This window comes from Giraffa tippelskirchi, chromosome 10 (genome assembly GCF_054371585.1).
Source record: "Giraffa tippelskirchi isolate mGirTip1 chromosome 10, T2T-mGirTip1v1.2.pri, whole genome shotgun sequence".
NCBI classification, from domain to species: Eukaryota; Metazoa; Chordata; class Mammalia; order Artiodactyla; family Giraffidae; genus Giraffa; species Giraffa tippelskirchi.
This window is the reverse complement of record NC_137284.1, coordinates 89,987,224-90,013,307: the sequence shown is the minus strand read 5'-3', so window position 1 is coordinate 90,013,307 and position 26,084 is coordinate 89,987,224. Positions and strand designations below refer to the sequence as shown.

At 38.3% G+C, this 26,084-nt stretch overlaps 1 protein-coding gene across 5 annotated transcripts in view; it reads right to left on the bottom strand.

The window, feature by feature from the left end:
• GSAP (gamma-secretase activating protein) overlaps positions 1-26,084 on the bottom strand; it is a 217,702-nt gene that overhangs the window by 31,191 nt on the left and 160,427 nt on the right. For 4 of the 5 annotated variants that reach the window (XM_081535704.1, XM_081535705.1, XM_081535708.1 and 1 more), the window contains 5 exons: positions 22,884-22,976; positions 22,546-22,763; positions 10,506-10,575; positions 9,892-9,974; positions 6,608-6,661 (listed from right to left, as the gene is read on the bottom strand). In XM_081535704.1, coding sequence (XP_081391830.1) covers positions 6,608-6,661; positions 9,892-9,974; positions 10,506-10,575; positions 22,546-22,763; positions 22,884-22,976 — 518 coding nt within the window. The remainder of the gene's footprint in view (positions 1-6,607; positions 6,662-9,891; positions 9,975-10,505; positions 10,576-22,545; positions 22,764-22,883; positions 22,977-26,084) is intronic. The other variant, XM_081535706.1, reaches the window with a different exon arrangement.

The window sequence follows — 26,084 nt, the reverse complement described above, 5'->3', positions numbered from 1 at the left end:
AAACAACGCCTGGCACTTCAATCTCTGCAGTGAAGATATCTGCCCCTTGGGTATGACTGCCAACCTCAGTAACCACCTGGGTTCCATTTCCTAGACTCCTACTGGTGTGGGCTGTGACCTGGGCCTTGTGAGTTTTAGACATTTCCCAGGCAAGTCTACTGTTCAGCCTGGGCTGAGAACATGCTTGAGTACATCCAGGTCATGTCAGGCTCTTACCCACTCTTGAAGGTTTTCATCTACATCTCTGGCTTAAAGGCTGATGAAGAACCACCTGCCTGAAGACTTCCAATTGTGTTGTGACATAATAGGAGATAGGGTTAGAGAGATTCAATCTAACCTTCAAAGAAACTTCAAATGCCAGTGTAACACCAGCACATTCCTTGACCCAGAGAGTAAAAGAAGCACCAAGATAAAGTGTTAGCTGCTGTTACATAGTATGGGGGGAAGAGGGCGTGGAAGCTACACAATCATACCCTACCAGCCAACCTGGGAGCACAGAAAGACACTCCTCTCCGTCAGCCAGCATTTACGGAACTAGCTGAGCACTAAGCACCATATTCATCAGGGACAACAGGAAAGGAAAAGCCACAACAATCTAAGAAGGACATTGCCAGCTTCTTGATAAGAGCTTATAATGCTTTCAAATACACAAAAATGCTTTATAAGAAAATACCCATGAGTTTAGCTGCTTCTGGGAGACTCTGGTGTTAGAAGCCATCAGATCCTCAAGGAATGACCCAGGAGCATTTCCCTATACAAGGGACAGTTTTACACTTTGATTTTAAAGGAAGGAGAATTATTTCAAGTCTCTTCTTGATAATCTTTATTTGACTTTTAGGATGATGTGAAATAATTACCAAATGCAGCCCACCACAAACTAATATTAATTGAACAAAAGGACTAAAGGGTTATATTAAGAGACTGTTTCCCATTTATGTGGGAAATAAATTTGATTTTTTTCTCTTTAAAAAAGAAGTACCAAGAAAGGGAAAAAAAAACAAACAAAAAAACCCCAAAAAACACTGTGGTACTTATTGGCTCATCTGCAAATTACTGCCAGGAAAAAAACATCTGCCTCTCATTTCTAAAAGGCCCTCTGGTTTTGATCCAACATCTGCTGATTAACCAGCATCTTCTTTTACAAAAGAGGAAGCCAACTTTACCCTTCATGCCAGGGCTCAACTAGCAGAGGTAAAGCACCAAACTTGGCTCTTCAGTGCATACTATCTCAGTATCAGCTTTTACTTGGAGTCCAGAGAAACACAGTGGCCCACCACCTCCAGTACAAACAGAATAAAACAGAAACATCTATGTGTCCATAAAGCTAGCAAGGTACCATACTAAGCCAAGATGCTCTAAGCAGGGCCATCCATACAGAGGACAGTGACTATAACTCCTGAGGCTTCCTGCTAGGAAGAGTGCATGTTGTAAGTGCAAGTTCTCCTATTTACAAGTGGACTTTCTCCTTCTTTCCAACATTTAGTAAAAATATCTCTCTTCTCTTCCCAGCTGGGTAGTACTCATTTTTAATGGGATGTAATTTTTAATGTAACTTCCTAAATATGGCTCTAAACTATTACATCTCATGATCAGCATGTATCTTGAGAAAGCCCATGCTAAGATAATTTCCTCCTCTAAATCTTAAGAATTAAACATTATGTCTTCAACCAAACTATGGACAAAAGCAGCACAGTCGAATGACTGGCAGAAGAGAAAGAAAAACAAGAATCCTTGATCAGGTCTGTTCCTCAATTTCAATATCTGGGAAGTAAACTGAAGGTACTCCCATCTCTACAGAAAATAACAGGAATTTCCAGCCTGGTGCTCTGTCTCTAACAAGTAGTGTTTCTTTGGACCATTATAAAATTATGTTTCTACAATCCTAATTGAACTTGCCATAAATCTCTGCCTCTAAAAATATACTATATAGGAATAACTCGTGTTTTTTTTCTCCAACAGTCTATTCACAAAATTCTTCACTTCTGGTCACCAAATGTGTGGGTTTTTTCCTCCACATTCATCAATTCTCCAGTGCCAGCAAGGTGTCCTACAATTATCTGGAGACAGTCTCAGACCCCACAGCTTGAGGACTCAGTCCCACAAGGCTGCCCCCTTCTCAAATGCTAATCTCAAGTCCAGGTTGCTACCTGTGATTCTGACCAACTGCCTATCAATCCGAGGTTCCCAGCGCCCCCTTCGTGGGTTCTATAATATGTTACAGTGGTTCTGAACTCAGGAATACAGTTTACTTCCTATATGCCAGTTGATCACAAATGGATACAACTCAGTAATAGCCAGACTGAAGAGCTGCGTAGGGCAGGAATGGGCTCTGAGCTGCCATGTGCTCTTTGGGTGCACCACCCCCACCCCTGCACCTCCATATATTCATCCAACCCATTAAATCTCTGAAGCCTTTCAACTAGGGTTCTTTATGGAGGCTCCATCACGCAGGCACAACTGATTAAATCATTGGCCATCAGTGGCTGAACTCTATCTCTAGCCACTCTAGCCTTGGAAGGTGGTGTTGGTAGAGGGCTGAAAGGGCCAACCCTCTAATCACATGGTCAGTTCTACTGGCAACCAGCTCCACCCTTTGGTGCTTTCCAAAAGTAACTTCATTGACAAACTCAGGTGCGGCTGAAAGGGGCTTGTTAGGAATAATAAGACCTTCTTTTCACCTTTGTGCTCTGGAGCTATTTCAGGAACTAGAACACTAAACATTATAACAAAAGATCTCCCTATAGTTCTTATCGCTTAGGAAATCACCAAGATTTTAAGAGCTCTGTGCCAGGAACCATGGAAGAAGATGAAATATGTATTTCTAGTTATATCACAATATTGCATATGTACAAACTAAACTTTGGAAAGTCAATACCTCACACATAACCAATTGACATTTCTGGTAATACTACACTGTTGTCAAAGCAACAATTCTCATTTTTAAAACCTGTAAGTTGTTACGCTGTGATTGTGTTGACACTTTGAATCGTTAAGAAACCTTTTCTTCAAGTGATGGTGGCTGCCTGCACTGGAAGGGTCAAGGAAAAAGGTGTCTTTCGTGTCTCACTAAAAGCTTAATTATGGTCATGCTTTGCCCAATTAAAACAGTATTTTTTAAACACTTTTTAAGTGTTTAAGAGAAGAAGCATAATCAAGTGAAAACGTCTCTGAATGGAGAACAGCACAGGTGTCAACCACTCTTTCTCCAATTGCTCAGGGGCATCCAGACCCCTGCTGGACACGGCAGCAGCCTCCTCACTTGGAGTGGCCATAACTGGGAAAGGGTGTGAAGTCCTTCTCCTTGCCAGTCTCTGGGTCAGATAGTTATAGTCACAACACAAATGGTTAAATTAAAGCCTTCCTTACTGTATAAAATGAAACTAAAGATGTCTGGCTTAAAAATACTTTAATAAAAATACTCCATTTCTCCATTCTTGATATTCAAGTAAGCTATTGTTTCCACTTTTTTTTTTTTTTAAATTCTTACATGACTTCCTGTGGAAGGGATTAAATCATTCTTTGGAAGGCCATTCTCGATGACATTCCTTTTAATGTTTTAAGGTGCAGACCATGTTTTAATATACTTTTTGTTTCATTTTTAAAAATTATTTTGGAAACCATTCTATAAAGGAAACCTTTTGCCTTTCAGATGATAAACTGGTACAAAACCAATTAAATTCGATGTCCATACATTAAACATTTATAAAGTGCTCCACTTCACACTAAAATTATTTGCAGGAAGACCAGAAGGAAAGTGCTCGTCTAGTTTCATTTGGTCCTTCCTTCTCCAGACTCCTTATCAGGGCAGTCATTTTACAAGCAGAATGGAAGCAAGTGTGCTCAGAGCAGACAGGGGTCCCTTGGGCCTCATGGAAAATCCAGTAGCAAGCACACTTTTGAAAGTTAACTTGTGATTCAGGTTAAGGCTGCTCAAAGCCAACTCCTATCAGGGAAGTTGCAAGAACAGTCACATAATGGGCCAGGGAGGGAGGAAAAGTAGGGAGGATATGCTACTACAACAAGATCCACTGCAATATAATTGGGCTGGGATCTGCGGTAGAAGTAGGTCAAAGGCAGCTGCTTATAGTGAGGGTATTATGCAAGCAGAGATGGGGAAACAAATGAGAGTTGTGAGGGCCAAGTGTCTTGTGAACTGAAAGGTTCGATAAGTTATGGGGGTGGGGGAGAGGGGCAGGAGCTGGCCAAACCAAACCCAGTACCATCTTCTCCTGAGTCCAAGGGCAAATCCCTCAGCATTACTATGGTTCCTTGATGGATCATGTCTGCGTGGAAAGGACAGTGAAGAGATCCACAGCTCAAACTTGTCCTATGTAATACTTCTGACTCGTATATGAAAACATGTAGCGTCTCAGAAGAACTCCCAAGCATGTTTGGGAACAGTTAATGGGAAATAATTCTCTGCAGAGCCAAATACTAAAGATAATTAGGGGAGAGTAGAAAAAAGTGAGGAAAAGGCAAAGTGAATAACAAAGAAGGAAAAAAATGAACTACATAAAAAAATAATTTTATGTGCACACACACACAGTTAGAGAGTGCAAAAATAAGCTAGCTTGTTCCCAAGCAAAAATAAATTGTATTCTTAGAATAAATCAATGGGTAAAAATCTTGAGAACCTTCCCATCAGTCTTTTATACTTAATTTTTTAATTGAAAATACACAATGTTGGTAAGGTAAAACTGATAAACTCATAAATCCCTTGTAATACTGTAAATTATCACAACATTTTTTGAATATGAGTTTGGCAATAAAAATCAAAGGCTCTAAAAATTGTCATGGCCTTTCACTCAGTAATACTCCTGAGCATTTAACCTTAGAGGAATAAATCACATAACACACACACACACCCAAAAAAAACCTACATAAAAGCATTCACTGCCAAATTATTTTTAATAGCAAAAATGATTTTTTCAATGGGGGCTAGAGACAAACTAAATGTCTCAAAATGGAAGAATGATTAAGTAAACTAAGACACAGCAACACAGTGGAAACCTATGGAGTCATTAGGAATCATAATTATGAAAATTATGAAGTTTATGTACCAACATGAAAATGTACATGATATACTCTAATTCATAATCTTTATTAAATATCACTAGATGGCCAGTAGAATCCCAGGGACGGTGGAGCCTGCTGGGCTGCCATCTATGGGGTCGCACAGAGTCGGACATGACTGAGGTGACTCAGCAGCAGTAGATGGCCAGTACTACTAGGCAAAATATGCACACCTATGACAAAGACCAAGAGGAAATGGGGCAAATAGACAGCTATGTTAGAAATTAAAGAACTGTGGGTGACATTTCTCTCTTCTAAATATTCCTTCACTGGTTTATTGTGTGTCCATTAAACGCATTCTGGATTTGTTGAACTAGTGGTAAAAGCAAAAACAATAAAATGAAAGGATGGAGGTTCTTAATAAGCATATTTAAGCTATTAAACCTTTCTTTTGCATCGTTTTCCTGCTTTTGTAGATCTTCAAAGTTGTCTCACATTGCTGCCTAGAAACCTCTCTTATCCATCTCCACTTAAAGGATGCTTGAAGTTCAAAACCAAGAACCACTAAACTTGCCCCAGTTGGCCCTCTCTCACCCCCAGGGCATCACCATGACCTCAAACGCCCACAGCTTCCCCCAAGCTTCCTGGGCCTGGCCTGCTCTTCATGGATTCAAAATAATCAAATGTAAATACCAAGAGGCACACTGGGCTGCCCGCTGCCAAAAGTTGAGATTTCCCAGCACACAGCAAGCTATAATTAACAGGAGGCAGTGCCAAAAACAACAAAGGAGCCTCAAGGAAACTGTGCTAAAATACTCCCCAGTTTTTAACTACATACACGTTCTTTTCTACTCACCCACCTTACCCCACCCTCCCCATTGTCTTAGAAACTCCTGTGAAACCACCAGCCTGTAGAGAGACACTAACGCTGTTGTTTGGTGGGCAGGAAGAAGGTGCAGTGAGACCACAGAGACAGCCGAACAGGTCACTCTGAAGAAGCAGAAAGCTCGCTCTCAGAACCAGAAGGAAACTAGATAATCCCAGCCAGCCCAGGTTACTTAATGGTTTTAAGAGAGTGTGTGTGTGTGTGTGTGTGTGTGTGTGTGTGTGTGTGTGTGTGTGTGTGTGTGTGTGTGTGTGTGTGTGTGTGTGTGTGTGTGTGTGTGTGTGTTAATGGTTTTAAGAGAGTGTGTGTGTGTGTGTGTGTGTGTTGAGGGGGTGACAAAGTAAATGAAGTGAAAAAAAAAAAAAACACACAGCTCTCGGGTCCTCTAGAGAAAATTTACAGGACTTCCTCCAGCGTGGACTGGCTTCAAGCACAGTGGAAAGTATGACTTCTACATGCTTCATATTCTCTGTCTTCAGAAAACCTCCCTCTTTAAAGAGCACTCCTAAGAATTGCCCTGATACCATCCTTAGAGACTGCCACTTAGGAAGGACTGCCTAGACAACCAGCCTTACCCCTCCTCACCCCATCCTCCCCCGATAGTTTACAATCCCTTCTGGAACCACCATGATGTTTGGGGCAGGTGATTGTGGAGGCCAGAAAGGAAGCCATGCAGGCCTGGGCTTTTGTCTCTCTGTAAGCACTTACCTTCATAAGAGGCAACGGAATCTCTTCTGTCACAAGGGTTATTCCAGGAATTTCCTGTGGAGGGGGGAAACACACATACTACTGCTAAACGTATCAACTACCACCAGCCTGAGCCTTCAGGAAGTGTTTTCTGTGCACACAGAAGCTGAGGGCAGCTCCCAGTTTGCTAACCTCTACTTTAAATAAACCTTGGGGTTTATAAATACTAGTGAACACAGCCTATCTCTTACCTCAGGAAGGAAATATTCTGTAAAGTTACGATTATAATAGTTGACAGTATCACTAAAGGAAAGAATAAGACTACTATGAAGAAACACAGAATAATGTATTATTTATACATTTCCATTTAAGAACAAAGGAGGCAAATTACATTTGTACCATAAGTGTGATGATAAGATGGACACTTTCCTTTTTTTTTTTACTCCTTTCTCCCTCTTCCCCTTCATTTAAATATATTATAGTTGATTCCCGTCTCACTAATGGGATTCTTTTTTGACTTCAGTGGAAAACTGTTCTGCACTTCATCCTCCAACATAATTTCAGAAATAAGAGATCTCCATAAAGAGTTTATACAGCACAATCATCATGGCAAATGTGCAAGAGGCAAGTCATATCAGGAAATCCAAATAATAACATTCTTCTAACTCATGAGCATTACAACAGAAATTTAAATAAAAAGATAAACTGCCAAAATTGCCACTTATTTTGAAAAGAGTGGTTCCTTGTTGTTATGTATATATTAATCTCTCAACTAGTCAGTTCCTCTTTCATTTCCTAAAAAAAAAGTAGATGATATATGGGAAAATAGAAATAAAATCTGGTATTTGTTTAGAACTCAAATGTCCTGGGTTTCATTGACATACAATATTCCTGAGAAAAACAGCATCACAGGGATGGAGAAATAAATTTCTGGAACATTCAAGCAACTGAGATCTTCACTGTGACAGGAGAAAGCCTATTTTAAGAATCTATATGTGCTTCACTTATCACTACTCAGGAACAGAAATTTCACTACAGTTTTAGGTTATAAATAGCATCTTAAAATAGGCACAACAGGCCTCATTGTCTGCAAAGCATAATTCAGGATTATCTATATGTAACAGCACAATATTTCCTAGTATCTTAAAAAATCCAATTCAGCTATTTACAGAAATATTCTATTTCCATATAGTAATCGAAGTATGTAGTAATAGAAGTATGAATTAAAATATTCTATTGTGGCAAGTATTTATTAAGGGTATAGCATTAAGAGCATATGCAGATTAGAGAAAAGTAAATGATCTATATCATTGCTAAAATCAAATCATAGGATCATAGAATTTCAGAACTAGGAGAGACCTTTAAGGTAACATACTCTAACCACAAGAACTTTAAAGCAACGTGGTAAACCCTAAAATAAGCTCTGTGCAGTGGTTTAACTGGGTTTTTTCATATTTTTCATATTGTACTTCTCGTAGGACTTCCTGATGTCACTCTATATGTCCACAAAGTTCCTCTGCCCCACAAAAAAGGAGAAACACAAATGTGAAGAACTGTCTGTCAGGTGACAGTCACACAACATCCAACTAACATGTTCTCAACCCTGGGAACTAGAGATCCTGTTTGGTCTCCCAGACACTGAACACAGGACAGTGACAGCCAGCATTGGTGGCAAGGGGAGGAAGCTGAAATGTACATTTCCTGCTTCTGGCCAGGGTGGAGGTGGGGGTTAACCTGCAAACTTCCTGCCACATTACCACAGAGTCTGCATGTCTGAAGAACCCTGTTCTTCAAACAGTGAGGACCTGGAGAAGAAACAAGCTCAGATCTTTCCCTTATAACTTCACAACGAGACATGAAAGTTTAACAACTCTAACAGTGAGAGACAAGAAGAAAGGGCCTTTGGGAAAACACTACCATTGTGTATGTCAAAAATTTAGAAATTAATCAAACATGGGACTTCCCTGGCTGGAAGACTAGTGATTAAGTCTTCCCTAGAGGTTAAGACTCCATACTTTCTCTGCACGGGGCACAGCTTCGATCCCTGGTGAGGGGAACTAGGATCCTACATGCTGCATGACAGGGCCACCACCAAAAAAAAAAAAAAAAAAATCAAACACATTTGAAAGGCTTTTTTAAAGGATTAAATTTAGATGGTTTTAAAACAAAATGGGAAGTGTTACAGTTTATCCTAGTACTTATTTTCCTGTGTCTCCTGAAATAAATTTATTTTTCTAAATGCCTTGTTGATACAAACTTCTGCCTCAAGAGTAAGCACACAGTAGTTCTAATGTCTAAATATGAAAGGAGGAGAGGCGGAACCTTTTTCAGGGGCAGCTTGTACATGGTTTTCACTTCTGATCCAACAAAGTTCAGTTTATTGAACCACATTCAAGAGAAAATGAACAATGTTTTCTCCTGAAACATTTCTTCCCAACTGAAAGGAAGGGAGTCTGGACCAACAGGAAGAAAACGATGAATGGGGTGAATTTGCTTAAGATTACTGACTTTAACTGATCTTGACACTCTAGAGTTATCACAGCTTTTCTTCCTAAGGCTGAGGGAAAAGCTTATGAAGGTGCTAATCTACTAAGTAAATAGAATGGCTCTGAATAACAGCAGTGGTCCAGCCGCTGCTCATTTATAAAATCCTAAGATTTATTTTCATCTACTCCCGCTGCTAAAAATACTTTAAAAACTAAAACAATCTGAAGATGATAGAAGCTTCATTCTGCTTGGCAGTAGGAAGGGTAACACATACACTGTATCTTCTCCTTCAATTCTAGAGTTTTATGTTAAATACATTTGGCCAACAGTAACAATTCACTATCTTTCTTCTGCCAGAAATCTCCAATTCAGATTCTTACGGGGGCTTCCCTGATAGCTCAGTTGGTCAAGAATCTGCCTGCAATGCAGGAGACCCCAGTTTGATTGTTTGGTTGGGAAGATCCGCTGGAGAAGGGATAGACTACCCACTCCAGTATTCCTGGGCTTCCCTTGTGGCTCAGCTGGTAAAGAATCTACCTGCAGTGTGGTTCAATCCCTGGGTTGGGAAGATCCCCTGGAGAAGGGAACGGCTACCCACTCCAGTATTCTGGACTAGAGAATTCCATGAACTGTACAGCCCATGGGGTCACAAAGAGTCGGACACGACTGAGTGACTTTCACTTTCACTTTCAGATTCTTATGAGTCAAAATAGAAATGAAATCACGGCCTTGGTTACTGCGACAAGGATGTCCTACAACTGACCCACAACTGTGAATCAATTTTAATCACACAAGGAATATATAAAGTGTTAACTTACTGTATCCCAAGTGAGCAGTGAGGAATATGGCAAAAGTTTATCCATGTTACTTGTCTCTGGATAAATGCTCCAATATGAAGAAGCTGAGTAAGTTTGGGGATGGGGAGACATGTTTTAATATGAAGAACAGGCAGTAGACTTTGTAATTCATAAAAACAAGCAAACCAACAAAAGTTTTCATTGTCTTATTCTTCATTCTCAAAAGGCTAATCGTCATGGTTCTATCTGCTGATTAAAATGTTCAGGTTCTACTTTTTACATTGAGAACAATTTCAAAAATTATTTGACATTTACATCTGTCCAAATGACATTATATCACTTCACACAGAACCAGCCAACACAATGCTGAGCATTACTTTTTACTGGGAAAAAAAAAATCACTAATAAGGATAGAATTAAGATCACGTCTTATATTTCATCAGTCTCCGAAGAGTCACAGCTTCTTGCAAAACCACAAGAGAATGAAGTTTAATTAGCTGCTGACTACAATAGAGCTTAAAAATAAAATGCTCCTATCCAACATTTTGACATATTGAGGCATTATCAATTTACTGCTTTCCCTTAAGCAAAAGGATCATGGATTCAATTTAACATGCACCATCAGAAACACCTACCAATTATAAATTCCTGAATGAGGTCAAATGAATGGCAGGCAGAGATGTTCTCAGAAATCCACTGAATAATCTTTAAAAAGTAAGAAGACAATTTCATTGGTATTTAAATCTAAACTGTGCCCTTCCCCCACCAAAGAAGTACAAGATATGTATGAATCTTTTACAGTGTGATATCTATTTTAGAATTGCCTAGGAATACACTCACTTCTACATAACACAAAGCTGTGTGGGTAAAACAGCACTATAAATGAGGTCCTCTTCATACATCATTTTAATAAACGCCCTTGGCTGGGATCCAAATAAGTCTTCTTGAATTCAGTGTTTGTTTTTGCTAGAGTAGGATATATAACAGCAAAATCACGGCGTGAAGAGCTATGGATACAGGAGAAAATCAAACTCAGCCACTGAGCTTGGAGACAGCAGACCTGGGTTTGAATTTCAGCACAGTCACACCATTTAATCGTTGTCAGCATGGCTATGCTGTCTTCCCAAGGACAGTATAATCCCTGTTATATCTATGATTATCTCAATCAACCTCTATAACATCCTGCTGCAGAAACAAAACTCTTTGTTCCTGAACCTTAGAACTCATGCTATGAGGTTTGACTAGCCATGGAACCTCTCACATTTCTGATCCTGCCAATAAGTTGTTCTTATTTCCAAACGTACTCATGCTAGTTGTCTTATTTTGAACAATTAAATATTTAAATAACATTTATTATTTAATAATATTAATGATATTATTAATTGATAATATTTAAATATTTGATTGTTTAAATATATTATTTAAATATTATTAAATTTGAATATTTAAACATTATTTAAATATTTAAACAACTAGATGTTTAAATAATATTTAAATCTTTAAATATTAATAAAATATCACCCCAGACAAGTGAAATATGGATACAAAAAGAATACTGGTGGGTCAGTAAAAGTTGAGCGCTTGGCTAGTGGGAAGCTGCTCTATAGCACAGGGAGCTCAGCTCAGTGCTCTGTGATGGCCTAGAGGTCTGGGATAGGAAGTGGGAGGAGGGTTCCTGAGGGAGAAGATGTGAGTATATGTATAGCTGATTCACTTTGTTGTCAGCAGGAACTAACACAACACTGTAAAGCAATTATACTCCAATCTGAAAAAAAAAAGACAAAGCTGAAAAAATAAAATGCTCAAAATACAGCTCAAAGAGACAAAGAGTTGGTATAAAGGTGAAAGAGAAATTGAGACAAGGAACACAAAGCAAGAAGCTCCAAAATACAGCTAATAAGGATTACAGAAATAAATCAGAGATAGAATGAAGGAGAGATAATAGTCAAAGACATATTGGTAGAGAATTTTCCATAATGAAAAAGCATTAGACCAGTTTGCAATAGAACCCTAAATTCTGAAGAAGATACATAACACAAATCCACAGCTAATACATTGCAATGAAACTACAGAATATGCAAGATGATATAAAAATCTTAAAATGTGTATCTGAAAAGGAGCAGCAATCAGACAGCAGACTTTTGACTGGTTACAACAGATGCCACAGATGATCAAATATTATTTTCTTTCTTTTTTTTTCTTTTAATCTCCCTCCCCATCCCACCCCTCCAGGCTGACACAGAGTCCCTATTTCAGTTTCCTAAGTCATACATCAAATTTCTGTTGACTATCTATTTTACATTTGGTAATGTAAGTTTCCTTGTTACTCTTTCCATACATCTCACCCTCTCCTCCCCTCTCCCCATGTCCATAGTCTATTCTCTATGTCTGTTTTTCCATTCTTGCCCTGTAAATAAACTCTTCAGTACTATTTCCCTAGATTCCATATATATACATTAGAATACTATTTATCTTTCTCTTTCTGACTCATTTCACTCTGTATAATAGATTCTTGGTTCATCCACCTCATTAGAACTGATTCAAATGCATTCCTTTTTATGGCTGAGTAATATTCCATTGTGTAGATGTACCACAACTTCTTTATAACATAACTTCTTTATCCATTCATCTGTCGATGGACATCTAGGATGCTTCCATGTTCTAGCTAATTGTAAGTAGTGCTGCAGGAAACAATGGGATTCATATGTCTCTTTCAATTTTGGTTTCCTCAGGGTATATGCCTAGGAGTCGAATTGCTGGGTCATATAGTGGTTTTATTCCTAGTTTTTAAAGGAATCTCCATACCGTCTTCCATAGTGGCTGTATCAATTTACATTCCCACCAACAGCACAAGAGTGTTCCCTTTTCTCCACACCCTCTCCAGCATTTACTGTTTGCAGACTTTTTGATGAGGGCCATTCTGACCAGTGTTAGGTGATATCTCATTGTAATTTTGATTTGCATCTCTAATAATGAGCGATGTTGAGCATCTTTTCATTTGTTTGTTAGCCATTTGTATGTCTTCTTTGGAGAAATGTCTGTTTAGGTTTTTTTCCCACTTTTTGACTGGGTTGTTTGTTTTTCTGGCATTGAGTTGTATGAGCTGCTTGTACATTTTAGAAATTAATGCTTTGTCAGTTATTTCATTTGCTATTATTTTCTCCCATTCTGAGGGTTGTCTTTTCACCTTGCTTAGAGTTTCCTTTGCTGTGCAAAAGCTATATAAGTTTAATAAGGTCCCACTTGTTTACTTTTGTTTTTATTTGTTACTCTAGGAGGCGGGTCATAGAAGATCTTGCTTTGATTTATATCATTGAGTGTTCTGCCTATGTTTTCCTCTAAGAGTTTTATAGTTTCTGGTCTTACATTTAGGTCTTTAATCCATTTTGAGTTTATCTTTGTGTATGGTGTTAGGAAGTGTTCTAATTTCATTGTTTTACACGTAGCTGTCCAGTTTTCCCAGCACCATTTATTGAAGAGACTGTCTTTGCCCCATTGTATATTCTTGCCTCCTTTGTCAAAAATAAGGTTTCCATAGGTGCATGGGTTTATCTCTGGGTTTTCTATCTTGTTCCATTGGTCTGTATTTCTGTTTTTATGTCAGTACCATACTGTCTTGATGACTGTAGCTTTATAGTATAATCTGAAGTCAGGAAAGCTGATTCCTCCAGCTCCAGTCTTTTTTCTCAAGACTGCTTTGGCTGTTCAGGGTCTTTTGTGTTTCCATATGAATTGTGAAATTTTTTACTCTAGTTCTGTGAAAAATGCCATTGGTAATTTGATAGGGATTGCATTAAATCTGTAGATTGCATTTGGTAGTACAGACATTTTCACAATATTGATTCCTCCTACCCAGGAACAAAATATCTCTCCATCTGTTTATGTCATCTTTGACTTTTTTCATTACTGTCTTATAATTTTCTGTGTACAGTTCTTTTGTCTCCTTAGGTAAGTTAATTCCTAGATATATTTAATTCTTTTTGTTGCAGTGGTGAATGGGACTGATTCCTTAATTTCTCTTTTTGATTTTTCACTGTTAGCATATACAAATACAAGTGATTTCTGTGTATTGATTTTGTATCCTGCAACTTTGCTAAATCCACTGATTAGCTCTAGTAACTTTCTGATACTATCTTTAGGGTTTTCTATGTACAGTATCATGCCATCTGCAAACAGTGAGAGCTTTATTTCTTTTACAATCAGGATTGCTTTTTTTTATTCTTCTCTAACTGCTGTAGATAAGACTTCCAGAACTATGTTGAATAATAGTGGCGAAAGTGGATACCCATGTCTTGTTCCTGATCTTAGGGGGAATGCTTTCAGTTTTTTACCATTGAGAATAATGTTTGCTGTCAGTTCAGTCACTCAGTCATGTCTGACTCTTTGCGACACCATGAGCTGCAGCACGCCAGGCCTCCTTGTCCAACACCAACTCCCGGGGCCAACCCAAACCCATGTCCATCGAGTCGGTGATGCCATCCAACCATCTCATTCTTGGTCGTCCCCTTCTCCTCCTGCCCTCAATCTTTCCCAGCATCAGGGTCTTTTCAAATGAGTCAGCTCTTCACATCAGGTGGCCAAAGTATTGCAGTTTCAGCTTCAACATCAGTCCTTACAATGAACACCCAGGACTGATCTCCTTTAGGATGGACTGGCTGGATCTCCTTGCAGTCCAAGGGACTCTCAAGAGTCTTCTCCAACACCACAGTTCAAAAGCATCAATTTTTCGGCACTCAGCTTTCTTATAGTCCAACTCTCACATCCATACATGACTACTGGAAAAACCATAGCCTTGACTAGATGTACCTTTGTTGGCACAGTAAAGTCTCTGCTTTTTAATGTGCTGTCTAGGTTGGTCATAACCTTCCTTCCAAGGAGTAAGCGTCTTTTAATTTCATGGCTGAAATCACCATCTGCAGTGATTTTGGAGCCCCAAAAAATAAAGTCTGACACTGTTTCCACTGTATCCCCATCTATTTGCCATGAAGTGATAGGACCAGATGCCATGATCTTAGTTTTCTGAATGTTGAGCTTTAAGCCAACTTTTTCACTCTCCTCTTTCACTTTCATCAAGAGGCTCTTTAGTTCTTCTTCGCTTTCTGCCATAAGGGTGGTGTCATCTGCATATCTGAGGTTATTGATATTTTTCCCGGCAATCTTGATTCCAGCTTGTGTTTCTTCCGGCCCAGCATTTCTCATGATGTACTCTGCATATAAGTCAAATAAGCAGGGTGACAATATACAGCCTTGACATTCTCCTTTTCCTATTTGGAACCAATCTGTTGTTCCATGTCCAGTTTTAACTGTTGCTTCCTGACCTGCATACAGGTTTCTCAAGAGACAGCTCAGGTGGTCTGGTATTCCCATCTCCTTCAGAATTTTCCACAGTTTATTGTGATCCACACAGTCAAAGGCTTTGGCATAGTCAATAAAGCAGAAATAGATGTTTTTCTGGAACTCTCTTGCTTTGTCGATGATCCAGCGGATGTTGGCAATTTGATCTCTGGTTCCTCTGCCTTTTCTAAAACCAGCTTCAACATCTGGAAGCTCATGGTTCACGTATTGCTGAAGCCTGGCTTGGAGAATTTTGAGCATTACTTTACCAGCGTGTGAGATGAGTGCAGTTGTGTGGTGCTTTGAGCATTCTTTGGCATTGCCTTTCTTTGGGATTGGAATGAAAACTGACTTTTTCCAGTCCTGTGGCCACTGCTGAGTTTTCCAAATTTGCTGGCATATTGAGTCCAGCACTTTCACAGCATCATCTTTCAGGATTTGAAATAGCTCAACTGGAATTCCATCACCTCCACTAGCTTTGTTTGTAGTGATGCTTCCTAAGGCCCACTTGACTTCACATTCCAGGATGTCTGGCTCTAGGTGAGTGATCACACCATTGATTATCTGGGTCATGAAGTTCTTTCTGTACAGTTCTTCTGTGTATTCTTGCCACCTCCTCTTAATATCTTCTGCTTCTGTTAGGTTCATACCACTTCTGTCCTTTATTGAGCCCATCTTTGCATGAAATGTTCCCTTGGTATCTGTAATTTTCTTGAAGAGATCGCTAGTCTTTCCCATTATATTGTTTTCCTCTATTTCATATATGGCCTTTACTATGTTGAGGTAGTTTCCTTCTATGTACTCTTCAAACTTTTTTGAAGAGTTTTAATCATAAATGGTTGATTAATTTTGTCAAAGGCTTTTTTCTGCATCAATTTAGATTATCATATGGTTTTTATCGTTCAATATGTTAATATGGTCTATCAAATTGATTTCCATATATTGAAGAATCCTTGCATCCCTGAATAAACGCAACTTGATTATGGTGTATGAGTTTTTTGATGTGTTGCTGAATTCTGTTTGCTAATATTTTGTTGAGGACTTTTGTTGAGGATATTGACTTGTAGTTTTCTTTTTTTGTGTTGTCTATCTGCTTTTGGTATCACGGTGATGGTGGCCTCGTGGAATGAATTTGGAAGTGTCCCTTCCCCTGCAATTTTTTCAAAGAGTTTTAGAAGGACAGGCATTAGCTCTTCTCTAAATGTTTCACAGAATTCTCCTGTGAAGCCATCTGGTCCTGGGCTTTTGTTTTTTGGGAGATTTTTGATCACAGCTTCAATTTCAGTACTTGTAACTAGGTTGTTCATAATTTCTATTTCTTCCTGGTTCCCCCCTGGAAGATTGAACTTTTCTAAGAATCTGTCCATTTCTTCCAGGTTATCTATTTTATTGCTATATAGTTGTTCATAATAGTCTCTTATAATCCTTTGTATTTCTGCATTGTCTGTTGTAACCTCTCCTTTTTCATTTCTACTTTTGTTGATTTGATTCTTCTCTCTTTTTTTTCTTGATGAGTCTGGCTAAGGGTTTGTCAATTTTGTTTATCTTCTCAAAGAACCAGCTTTTAGTTTTATAAATCTTTACTATTGCTTCTTTCATTTCTTTTTCATTTATGTCTGCTCGGATCTTTATGATTTCTCTCCCTCTACTAATTTTGGGGTTTTTTCGTTCTTCTTTTTCTAGTTGTTTTAGGTGTAACGTTAGGCTATCTATTTGATGTTTTTCTTATTTCTTAAGGTAGGATTGTATTGCTATAAACTTCCCTTTTAGGACTGTTTTTGCCTCACCCTGTAGGTTTTGAGTTGTGTTTTCACTGTCATTTGTTTCTAGACATTTTTTTTATTTCCCTTTTGATCTCTTCAGTAACCTGTTGGTTATTTAGAAACGTGTTGTTTAATCTCCATGTGTTTGTGTTTCTTACAGTTTTTTTCTTGTAACTGATATCTAGTCTCATAGCATTGTGGTTGGAGAAGATGCTTGATAAGATTTCAATTTTCTTAAATTTACTGAGGTTTGATTTGTGATCCAAGATGTGGTCTATCCTGGAGAATGTTCCATGTGCAGTTGAGACAAAGGTGTATTCTGCATTTGGATGGAATGTCCTGAAGATATCAATGAGATCCATCTCATCTAATGTATCATTTAAGGCTTGTTTCCTTGTTAATTTTCTGTTTTGATGGTCTGTCCATTGGTGTGAGTGGGGTGTTAAAGTCTCCTACTATTACTGTGTTACTGTCAATTTCTCCCTTTATGTCTGTTAGTGTTTATGTTATGTATTGAGATGCTCCTATGTTCGGTGCATAGATATTTACAATTGTTATGTCTTCTTCTTGGATTGATCCCCTGATCATTATGTAGTGTCCTTCCTTATCTCTTGTAATATTCTTAATTTTAAGGTCTATTTTGTCTGATATGAGGATTGCTACTCCAGCTTTCTTTTGCTTCCCATTTGCATGGAATATATTTTTCCATCCTCTCACTTTCAGTCTGTATGTGTCTTTAGATCTGACGTGGGTTTTTTGTAGACAGAGTATATATGGGTCTTGTTTTTGTATCCATTCAGCCAGTCTGTGTCTTTTGACTGGAGCATTTAATGCACTTACATTTAAAGTAATTATTGATATATATGTTCCTATTGCCATTTTTTAACTGTTTGGGGTTGATTTTGTAGATCTTTTTTCTTCTCTTGTATTTCTTGACTATATAAGTTACTTTAATATTTGTTGTAAAGCTGGTTTGGTGGTACTGAATTCTCTTAACTTTTGCTTGTCTGAAAAGCTTTTTATTTCTCCATCAATATTGAATGAGATCTTTGCCAGGTACAGTAATCTTGGTTGTAGATTTTTTCCTTTCAGTACTTTAAATATATCCTGCCATTCCCTTCTGGCCTGCAGAGTTTCTGCTGAAAGATCAGCTGTTAAGCATATGGGGTTCCCTTGTATGTTACTTGTTGCTTCTCCCTTGCTGTTTTTAATATTCTTTCTTTGTGTTTAGTCTTTGTTAGTTTGATTAGTATGTATCTTGGTGTGTTTCTCCTTGGGTTTATCCTGTAAGGGACTCTTTGTGCCTCTTGGACTTGATTGACTGTTTCCTTTTCCATGTTGGGGAAATTTTCAACTATAATCTCTTCCAAAATTTTCTCATACCCTTTCTTTTTCTCTTCTTCTGGGACCCCTATAATTTGAATGTTGGTGCATTTGATACGGTCTCAGAGGTCTCTGAGACTGTCCTCAGCTCTTTTCGTTCTTTTTACTTTATTCTGCTCTTCAGAAGTTATTTCCACCATTTTATCTTCCAGCTCACTGATTCGTTCTTCTGTTTCAGATATTCTGCTCTTGATTCCTTCTAGAGTATTTTTAATTTCAGTAATTGTGTTGTTTGTCTCTATATGTTTATTCTTTAATTCTTCTAGGTCTTTGTTAATTGATTCTTGAATTTTCTCCATTTTGTTTTCAAGGTTTTTGATTATCTTTACTATCATTTTTCTAAATTATTTTTCAGGTAATTTTCCTATTTCCTCTTCATTTATTTGGACTTCTATGTTTCTAGTTTGTTCCTTCATTTGTGCAGTATTTCTCTGCCTTTTCATTTTTTTTTTAAGTTATTGTATTTGAGGTCTCCTTTTCCCAGGCTTCAAGGAAAGTTGAATTCTTTCCTTGAAGAAGGTTGAATTCTTTCTTCCTTTTAGTTTCTGCCCTCCTAAGGTTGGTCCAGTGGTTTGTGTGAGCTTCATATAGGGTGAGATTTGTGCTGAGTTTCTGTTTGTTTGTTTGTTTTTCCTCTGATGGGAAAGGCTGAGTGAGGTAATCCTGGTAATCCTGTTGGCTGATGATTGGGTTTGTATTTTTGTTTTGTTTGTTGTTTAGATGAGGGTGCTACTGGTGGTTGGGTGATGCTGGGTCTTGTATTCAAGTAGTTTCCTTTGTGTGAGTTCTCACTATTTGATACTCCCTAGGGTTAGTTCCTTGGTAGCGTAGGGTCTTGGAGTCAGTGCTCCCACTCCAAAGGCTCAGGGCTTAAACTCTGGTCAGGAACGAAGATTCCACAAGTGGTTTGTTATGGCATTAAGTGATATTAAAACAAATATCCAGAAACAAGAAACCAAAGATGAACCCCAGATAAATGACAGTTACAAAATCAATCAAATAATAATTAAAATAATGGAATATTCACATATACATATACACCCATAAGCAAACTGAAAACAGTCCAACAAAAATAAAGTATAGTAGATTGATCTGGCGAACAAGGAAATCACAAATTATATTTACCAGTTAAGAATGAAACTATCTTAAGTACAAACTGGAAAACAAAACTAAAGCAAGGTGCCAAGTGGGGAATAAAGCAATGAAAACAAAACTAACAAATATGTTGAGAGGAAAGGAAAGAAAGAAAGAATCGATATGCAAAGTTAAACAGAGGTAGATGAAGACGATTTATATAAATTAAAGATTAACTGCAAGAGGAAAAGAACAGAAGAAAAGGCAAGCAAAGGAATAAATGTAGAAAAAAATAGGTTTAAAAAAATTAGAAATATAAAAAAGAGAAAAGAGGTAAAAACAGAAGAAGAAAGAAAAAAGGGAACAAAAAGGAAAACTCCACGGAACTGCAAAAGCCCACTGTAGAGGCATAGGTTTATAACAAGAATAGAAAATGTGACTGAATATACACATATACATATACACCCATAAGCAAAATCAAAACAGTTCAACAAAAATAAAGTACAATAGATTGACCCAGTGAACAAAGGAAACTGAAAATTATATCTACCAGAACAACACTAATTAAAGCACAAACTGGGAAACAAAACTAAAGCAAAGTGCCAATTGGGGAATAAAGCAATGAAAATAAAAGTAACAAATAAGTTGAGAGGAAAGGAGAGAAAGAAAAGAAAGAAAGAATAGATATGCAGAGTTAAATAGAGGTAGATAATGCTAAATATAGATATGTTAAATATAACATATAAATGTTTATATATGTTAAAGATTAACTGCAAGGGGAAAAGAACAGTAGCAAAAGCAAACAAAGAAATAAATGTAGAAAAAACAATAGGTTTAAAAAATTAAAAATTAAAATTAAAAAAAAGAGAAAAGAAAAAAAAAAAGAGGAAAACTCCACAGAACTGCAAAAGCCCAACATAGAGGCAGAGGTTTATGACAACAATAAAAAATGTGACTGAGGGGGGAAAGAAAAGCTCAAAAGCTTAACTGGGTTTCTTAGTGCCAATAAAATCAACAACTACAACAGAGGGGGAAAATAGAAAAAACAATCCAAAAAGATCTACAGAACAAGTCAAAAAATAAGAATAATAAATGTTTTTCTTGAGTCACTGCTGTCAGAGTCCCCTCCCTAGGATGCCCTCCAACACTGTGCTGATCTCTGGACCTGCTGTGGGGGCTGCTCAGATTCTAATCTGGTCCTACTCCTGTGTGTTCTTGCCCCCAATGTCCACAGCTATCAGAGCTAGTGCGTCTTCTTTTGTGGGAGCTCTTAATGGCCTTTTATATATTCCATAGACACAGAGTCTGCTTAGTTGATTGTGTGGATTTAATCTGCAGCTTGTACAACTGGTGGGAAGGTTTTGGATCTTCTTACTCAGTTAGCCACACTGCCCCTGGGTTTCAATTGTGGTTTTATTTCCACCTCTGCATGTGGGTCATCCACTGGGGTTTAGCTCCTGAGGCTGCCCTGGAGGGCTTGGGTTTGCCCCTGTGAGGGCCAGGTGTGGAGGTAGTGCACCTGCTTGGGTCACAGGCGTTCTTGCAGCACCAGGGACTCAGAGGGGTTGGCGGCTAGGGTAGTAGGAAATACAGTGCTCTAGAAGGGTATGGCAACCAGTCTTGGCCAATACGCTCCAGTATTCTTGCCTGGAGAACCCCCTCTCTGACAGAGAAGCCTGGCAGGCCACAGTCTACAGGATTGCAAAGAGTCGGACACGACTGAAGCGACCCTGTGCGCACAAACGTAAGACTGTTTCTTTTGCCTGTGGCAGCTCTGCCCCAGTGAGGGTTGAGCCTGAGGGTGGTGCAGCTGCTTGGCTTGCGGGGATCCTGTCGGCGCCAAGTGTGCAGGGACACGGACTGCCTCTACTGCAGGAGTTATGGCCCTATCAGAGTCTTTTGTTGAGCTTCTTGTAGCTGGTGATCAGAAGGCCTCTTTGGCCAGTCCTTCTCCATAGCTCCACCCATTCAGGCACTTAGAGGGTTCCCTTGCCTTGGGTCCTTCTCTACTATTTTCTAAATAAGAGAAAGTAACTATCAACTTCATATCTATACTCAGTTAAATGATGACTAAAGAAGGAGAGCAGCTTTCCCCAGCAGTTATGAGCCTGGGATGCTGGCACGGCTGCTGGTTATGGTCCTTATCATCATTTCTTCTCTTGTTATTCCCCTCAAAACTCTCAATATAAATCTCACTCCCTGCTACAAGTAAAGGTCAAATAAAGATATTTTCAGACACACACACAAAAATAAAGTTGAATGTTTGGGAAAGATTCCAAGGCATGTCCCTAAAAACACTTACTAAAAAAACTAGGTGTGAGACAACTATAATAGGAAAAACTGCCTGATAATATACAAACTGATTTGAAAAGATCTTTAAACTATTGACCTCCTTAGAGAATAAAATGAAAAGAAAAGAAAAAGAAAGTAACTGGAAGAGCCTTACAGGTACAGATAAAGCTAAGACATTAGTAGTGGTTTTATGTAAGAAAAATAATTTTTAACTCCAATTAGCTGACAAAGAATGGGCCTTAATCTACATTAAAAGATAGGGAAATAAATGCACATCTACACGTTTTAGGTTAAAATAATAAAATATTTAAGATATCTTTTTTCAACTGATCAACCACCCATTGGTCCCAATCAAGTCTAATGAAGAGTTTCTCCAACTTCACCAAATAGTTGTAAAATTAAGCAATAAGATGTATGAAAGTGCTTCATAAACTATAATGTGAACTATAAATGTGAGCTATCTCTAATTAAAGTGTAATAAATAGATTTAGTTCTTTTGATGATATACACAAAATACAGACCAGGAGAAAAAGGTAGATATTTGAGAAACTCTTTATTTTACTGAGCACTTCCTTGGAATGTTACTGATAGAGCTAACATTCACTCACAATATGGAAAAGAGAATAGTGAAAAGAACAGACATGCCTCACAGTTATGAGGTCTGTGTGCATAAAAAAGGAGAATACAAGGGAAGAATACCTTCAAGTCAGAATGAAACTGATAAACCTGTTATCACCAAATAAACCTAACTTCTGCTCATTTCAACCACTAAACGTATACATCTGGGGTTGTCCATTTGCAAATTTCTAAACTTAAGCTATATTCCCACCTTGGCTTCCAGTCGTCGTGGGTCTCGGCCACACGAGAGCACACAGTGAAGCAAGGCCATCCTCTCACAGTCCAGACGGGTGTTCCACAGGAACTCCAGTAAATATGACTGGTTGAGGAGCGCCCTATAGAGCTTTCCAGAACACGAATCCAGGACCAGAGACCCTGACAGTGACTGTAAAGGACTATGAGGTAGCATATCAATCACTTCACTGTTTTCTGGCCAAAAAAAAAAAAGTACATCAGCAAATAAAAGAACCCTACTTCCCCAAATATAAATATTAACATTTAAATGAACCCAAACAGACCGTGTTCATGAGGGAAAAACTATAGGCATACCTGTCAGAAACAGACTGTGGCAGATCAGGTCTGGATGTTGAATGTTAAGGAGATGAAAGAAATGACCGGGTAAGTAAACAGCGACATAATAGTCTATGGAAGAGAGATTTAAGTCAGCTCCAAGTGGCAAGTGCTGTACAGTACAGATTAAAGTCAACAACTTTACAGTATCCCTATTTTTCTTTGAACCTCTTAAAACACAGAAATTTTGACCAATGTAATAAAAAGCTGTCTGATGTCAGTATGTTTCATCTTACTAGCAAGATATCATTTATTTCTACCTATAGCTTTCTTCAGATATTTAGCTATGGTTATATTAATTTATATCTGTTGTTTTGTTTATGAATTGTGGCTTTATATGAATCTGAATGAACTCTGAGAACAAATCAGAATTAAAAAAATATCCAGCAACATGAATTATTCCTTAATATGACAGGCTGGAAATAGTTTATCATGGGAATTTGCTTCATAATTTCTGATATGTGAGGGAAGTTCTAAAATTTAGTGTCCTATGTTTGCCCACTGCTCACTGTCACCATTATCATCAGCAGCAGCATTTTCTCTAAAGAACCTTTAAACTGATATTCATCAAAACAATCTCTGTAGGCATTCTGATACTTCATGATGTACTAATTTGTTTCCTTGCATAACAAGCTTCCTAGAATTCATATCTTCACAGTCCCTTCATGAGATATTCTTGTATAAAGAACAGAACTTTTGTATACGGATTGAGGCAAGGTATACAAAATAGGTTTCTGGAGAAGGGGGCAGGATAGAAGTAGTCCTTGCCAATAATTTTTCTAGGATCTTAGAAAAACAGAAAAATTCATATAGCAGGAGCAAATTTCATGCAGATGAAGCATTTAGATTATTAATATAAGTGAACCAGCTAGACTCATTTTTTTCTCCCTAAGAAATAAAGAAATACATGCTAATTATTTGCATAAAAGGCATTCTGTGGAAGGGAAAGGAAAGAGGATGTAAAACTCTAAACAGTTGACTTACAACTGTCCTTTCAAGTCACTGTGGATTAAGTGATGTTAAAGTACTTAGCATAAGTGGTTGCAATGTTATCATTATGGCAGAAAAACACAAATTAAGTAGAAAAACACAAATCATGATAAGGTAGGGCACAATGGAAAGACATCATGACCTAAATTAACACCTTATCCTACCACTTACTTAACCAGTTAATCAAGGTAGTACTATGTCCATGGGAAAGGGGGCATTTGGAAATACATAAGGGTGTTCTAAGTTGTCACAATTATCGAGGCAGAGGGGAGATTTACACTGCCATTTGATGAATGAGTGGGCTCCAAGAATGTCAAACCCCTCAGTGTGCACACAAAAGTTACTGTCTCACCAAAAGTGTCAGTAGTACCTGTGGTAGGCTGAACATCCCAAAGATGTTCATGTGGTAATTCCCAGAGCCTAAGACTATGTCACCTCAAGTGATAAAGGAGACCTTGAAGATGTGATTAAGGATCCTGAGATAGGAGTATCCTGCATTAACCAGTTGGACCCAGTGTAATCACAAATGGTTTTATAAGGAAGAAGAGGAAGATTTGACTACAGAAGAGAAGACCATACGATGATGAAAGAGACTGGAGTGATGTGATCACAAGCCAAGAGATGCTAGTCTCTAGATGCTGGAGGAGGCAAAGAATCAACTCTTCCCTGAAATCTCCAGAAGGAACCATTTCTGCCCCTACCTTGATGCTCTAAGACTTGCTCATTTTAGAATTTTGACCTCCAGAACCACAAGACAATGTGTTGTTTATTTAAGAGCTAAATTTGTGGTGATTTTTTATTGTAGCAATAAACTAATATAAGATCTTCAGGGGATCTTCCCAACCCAGGGGTTGAACCCAGGTCTCCCACATTGCAGGTGGGTTCTTTACTAGCTGAGCCACAAGGGAAGCAGTGTCCCTGATAAGAGACACTTATAAGAAGTTTGAGCACACAACACAGACTTTCTGAGTTTCAGTTTCATTATCTGTAAAGTAGGGATTCTTTACCAACTGAGCTGTCAACATTCAGAAAACTAAGATCATGGCATCCAGTCCCATTACTTCATGGCTAATAGATGAGGAAAAAGTGGAAACAGTGGCAGATTTTATTTTGGGGGGCTCCAAAATCACTGCAGATGGTGACTGCAGCCACAAAATTAAAAGACATTTGCTCCTTGGAAGAAAAGTTATGACCAACCTAGACAGCATATTAAAAAGCAGAGACATTACTTTGCCAACAAAGATCCATCTAGTCAAGGCTATGGTTTTTCCAGTAGTCATGTATGGATGTGAGTTGGATTATAAAGAAAGCTGAGCACCAAAGAATTGATGCTTTTGAACTGTGGTGTTAGAGAAGACTCTTGAGAGTCCCTTGGACTGCAAGGAGATCCAGCCAGTCCATCCTAAAGGAGATCAGTCCTGAATATTCACTGGAAAGACTGATGTTGAAGCTGAAACTCCAGTACTTTAAGTGGCCACTTGATGCAAACAACTGACTCATTTGCAAAGACCCTGATGCTGGGAAAGATTGAAGGCAGGAGGAGAAGGGGACGACAGAGGATGAGATGGTTGGATAGCATCACTGACTCAATGGACATGAGTTTGAGTAAGCTCCGGGAGTTGGTGATGGACAGGGAAGCCTGGCGTGCTGCAGTCCATGGGGTTGCAAAGAGTTGGACACGACTGAGCGACTGAACTGAAGTGAATTGAAAGCAGGGATAACATCACCAAGAAGAACTGCTGTAAAGATGAAGAAAACTTAAGCAAAACACTTAGAATATAATGTTAATTTTAGAAAAGATAGTTTTTTAATGTATAAATACATCTCTCTGATATAGAGGTGGTTTGGGGTTCATGAAAAACTTCCCTCAAAACTCTATTCTTTGATATTTAAATCAGTATAAGCCCATTCTAACAGGGTGACACTTCAGGGAAATTACATGCAGTAAATTGCAAAAAGACCTCACTCAAAAAGCAATACTATTGTCATAAAAGTCACCTCTAGAATAGTTTTAATCTTGGGTACAAACTTGTGTCTATGTAATAAAATCTGTTTCAAGAAGGAAAGACAACTTACGTAAGATAGCCTGTTTTTACAAAGCTCTACGATTTTTGCACTCTCCACACTCTAAAGATCATAGATTAAATCATGGCTGCCCTTATCAAGAGTCATTCCTAGGGGTTAAAAAAA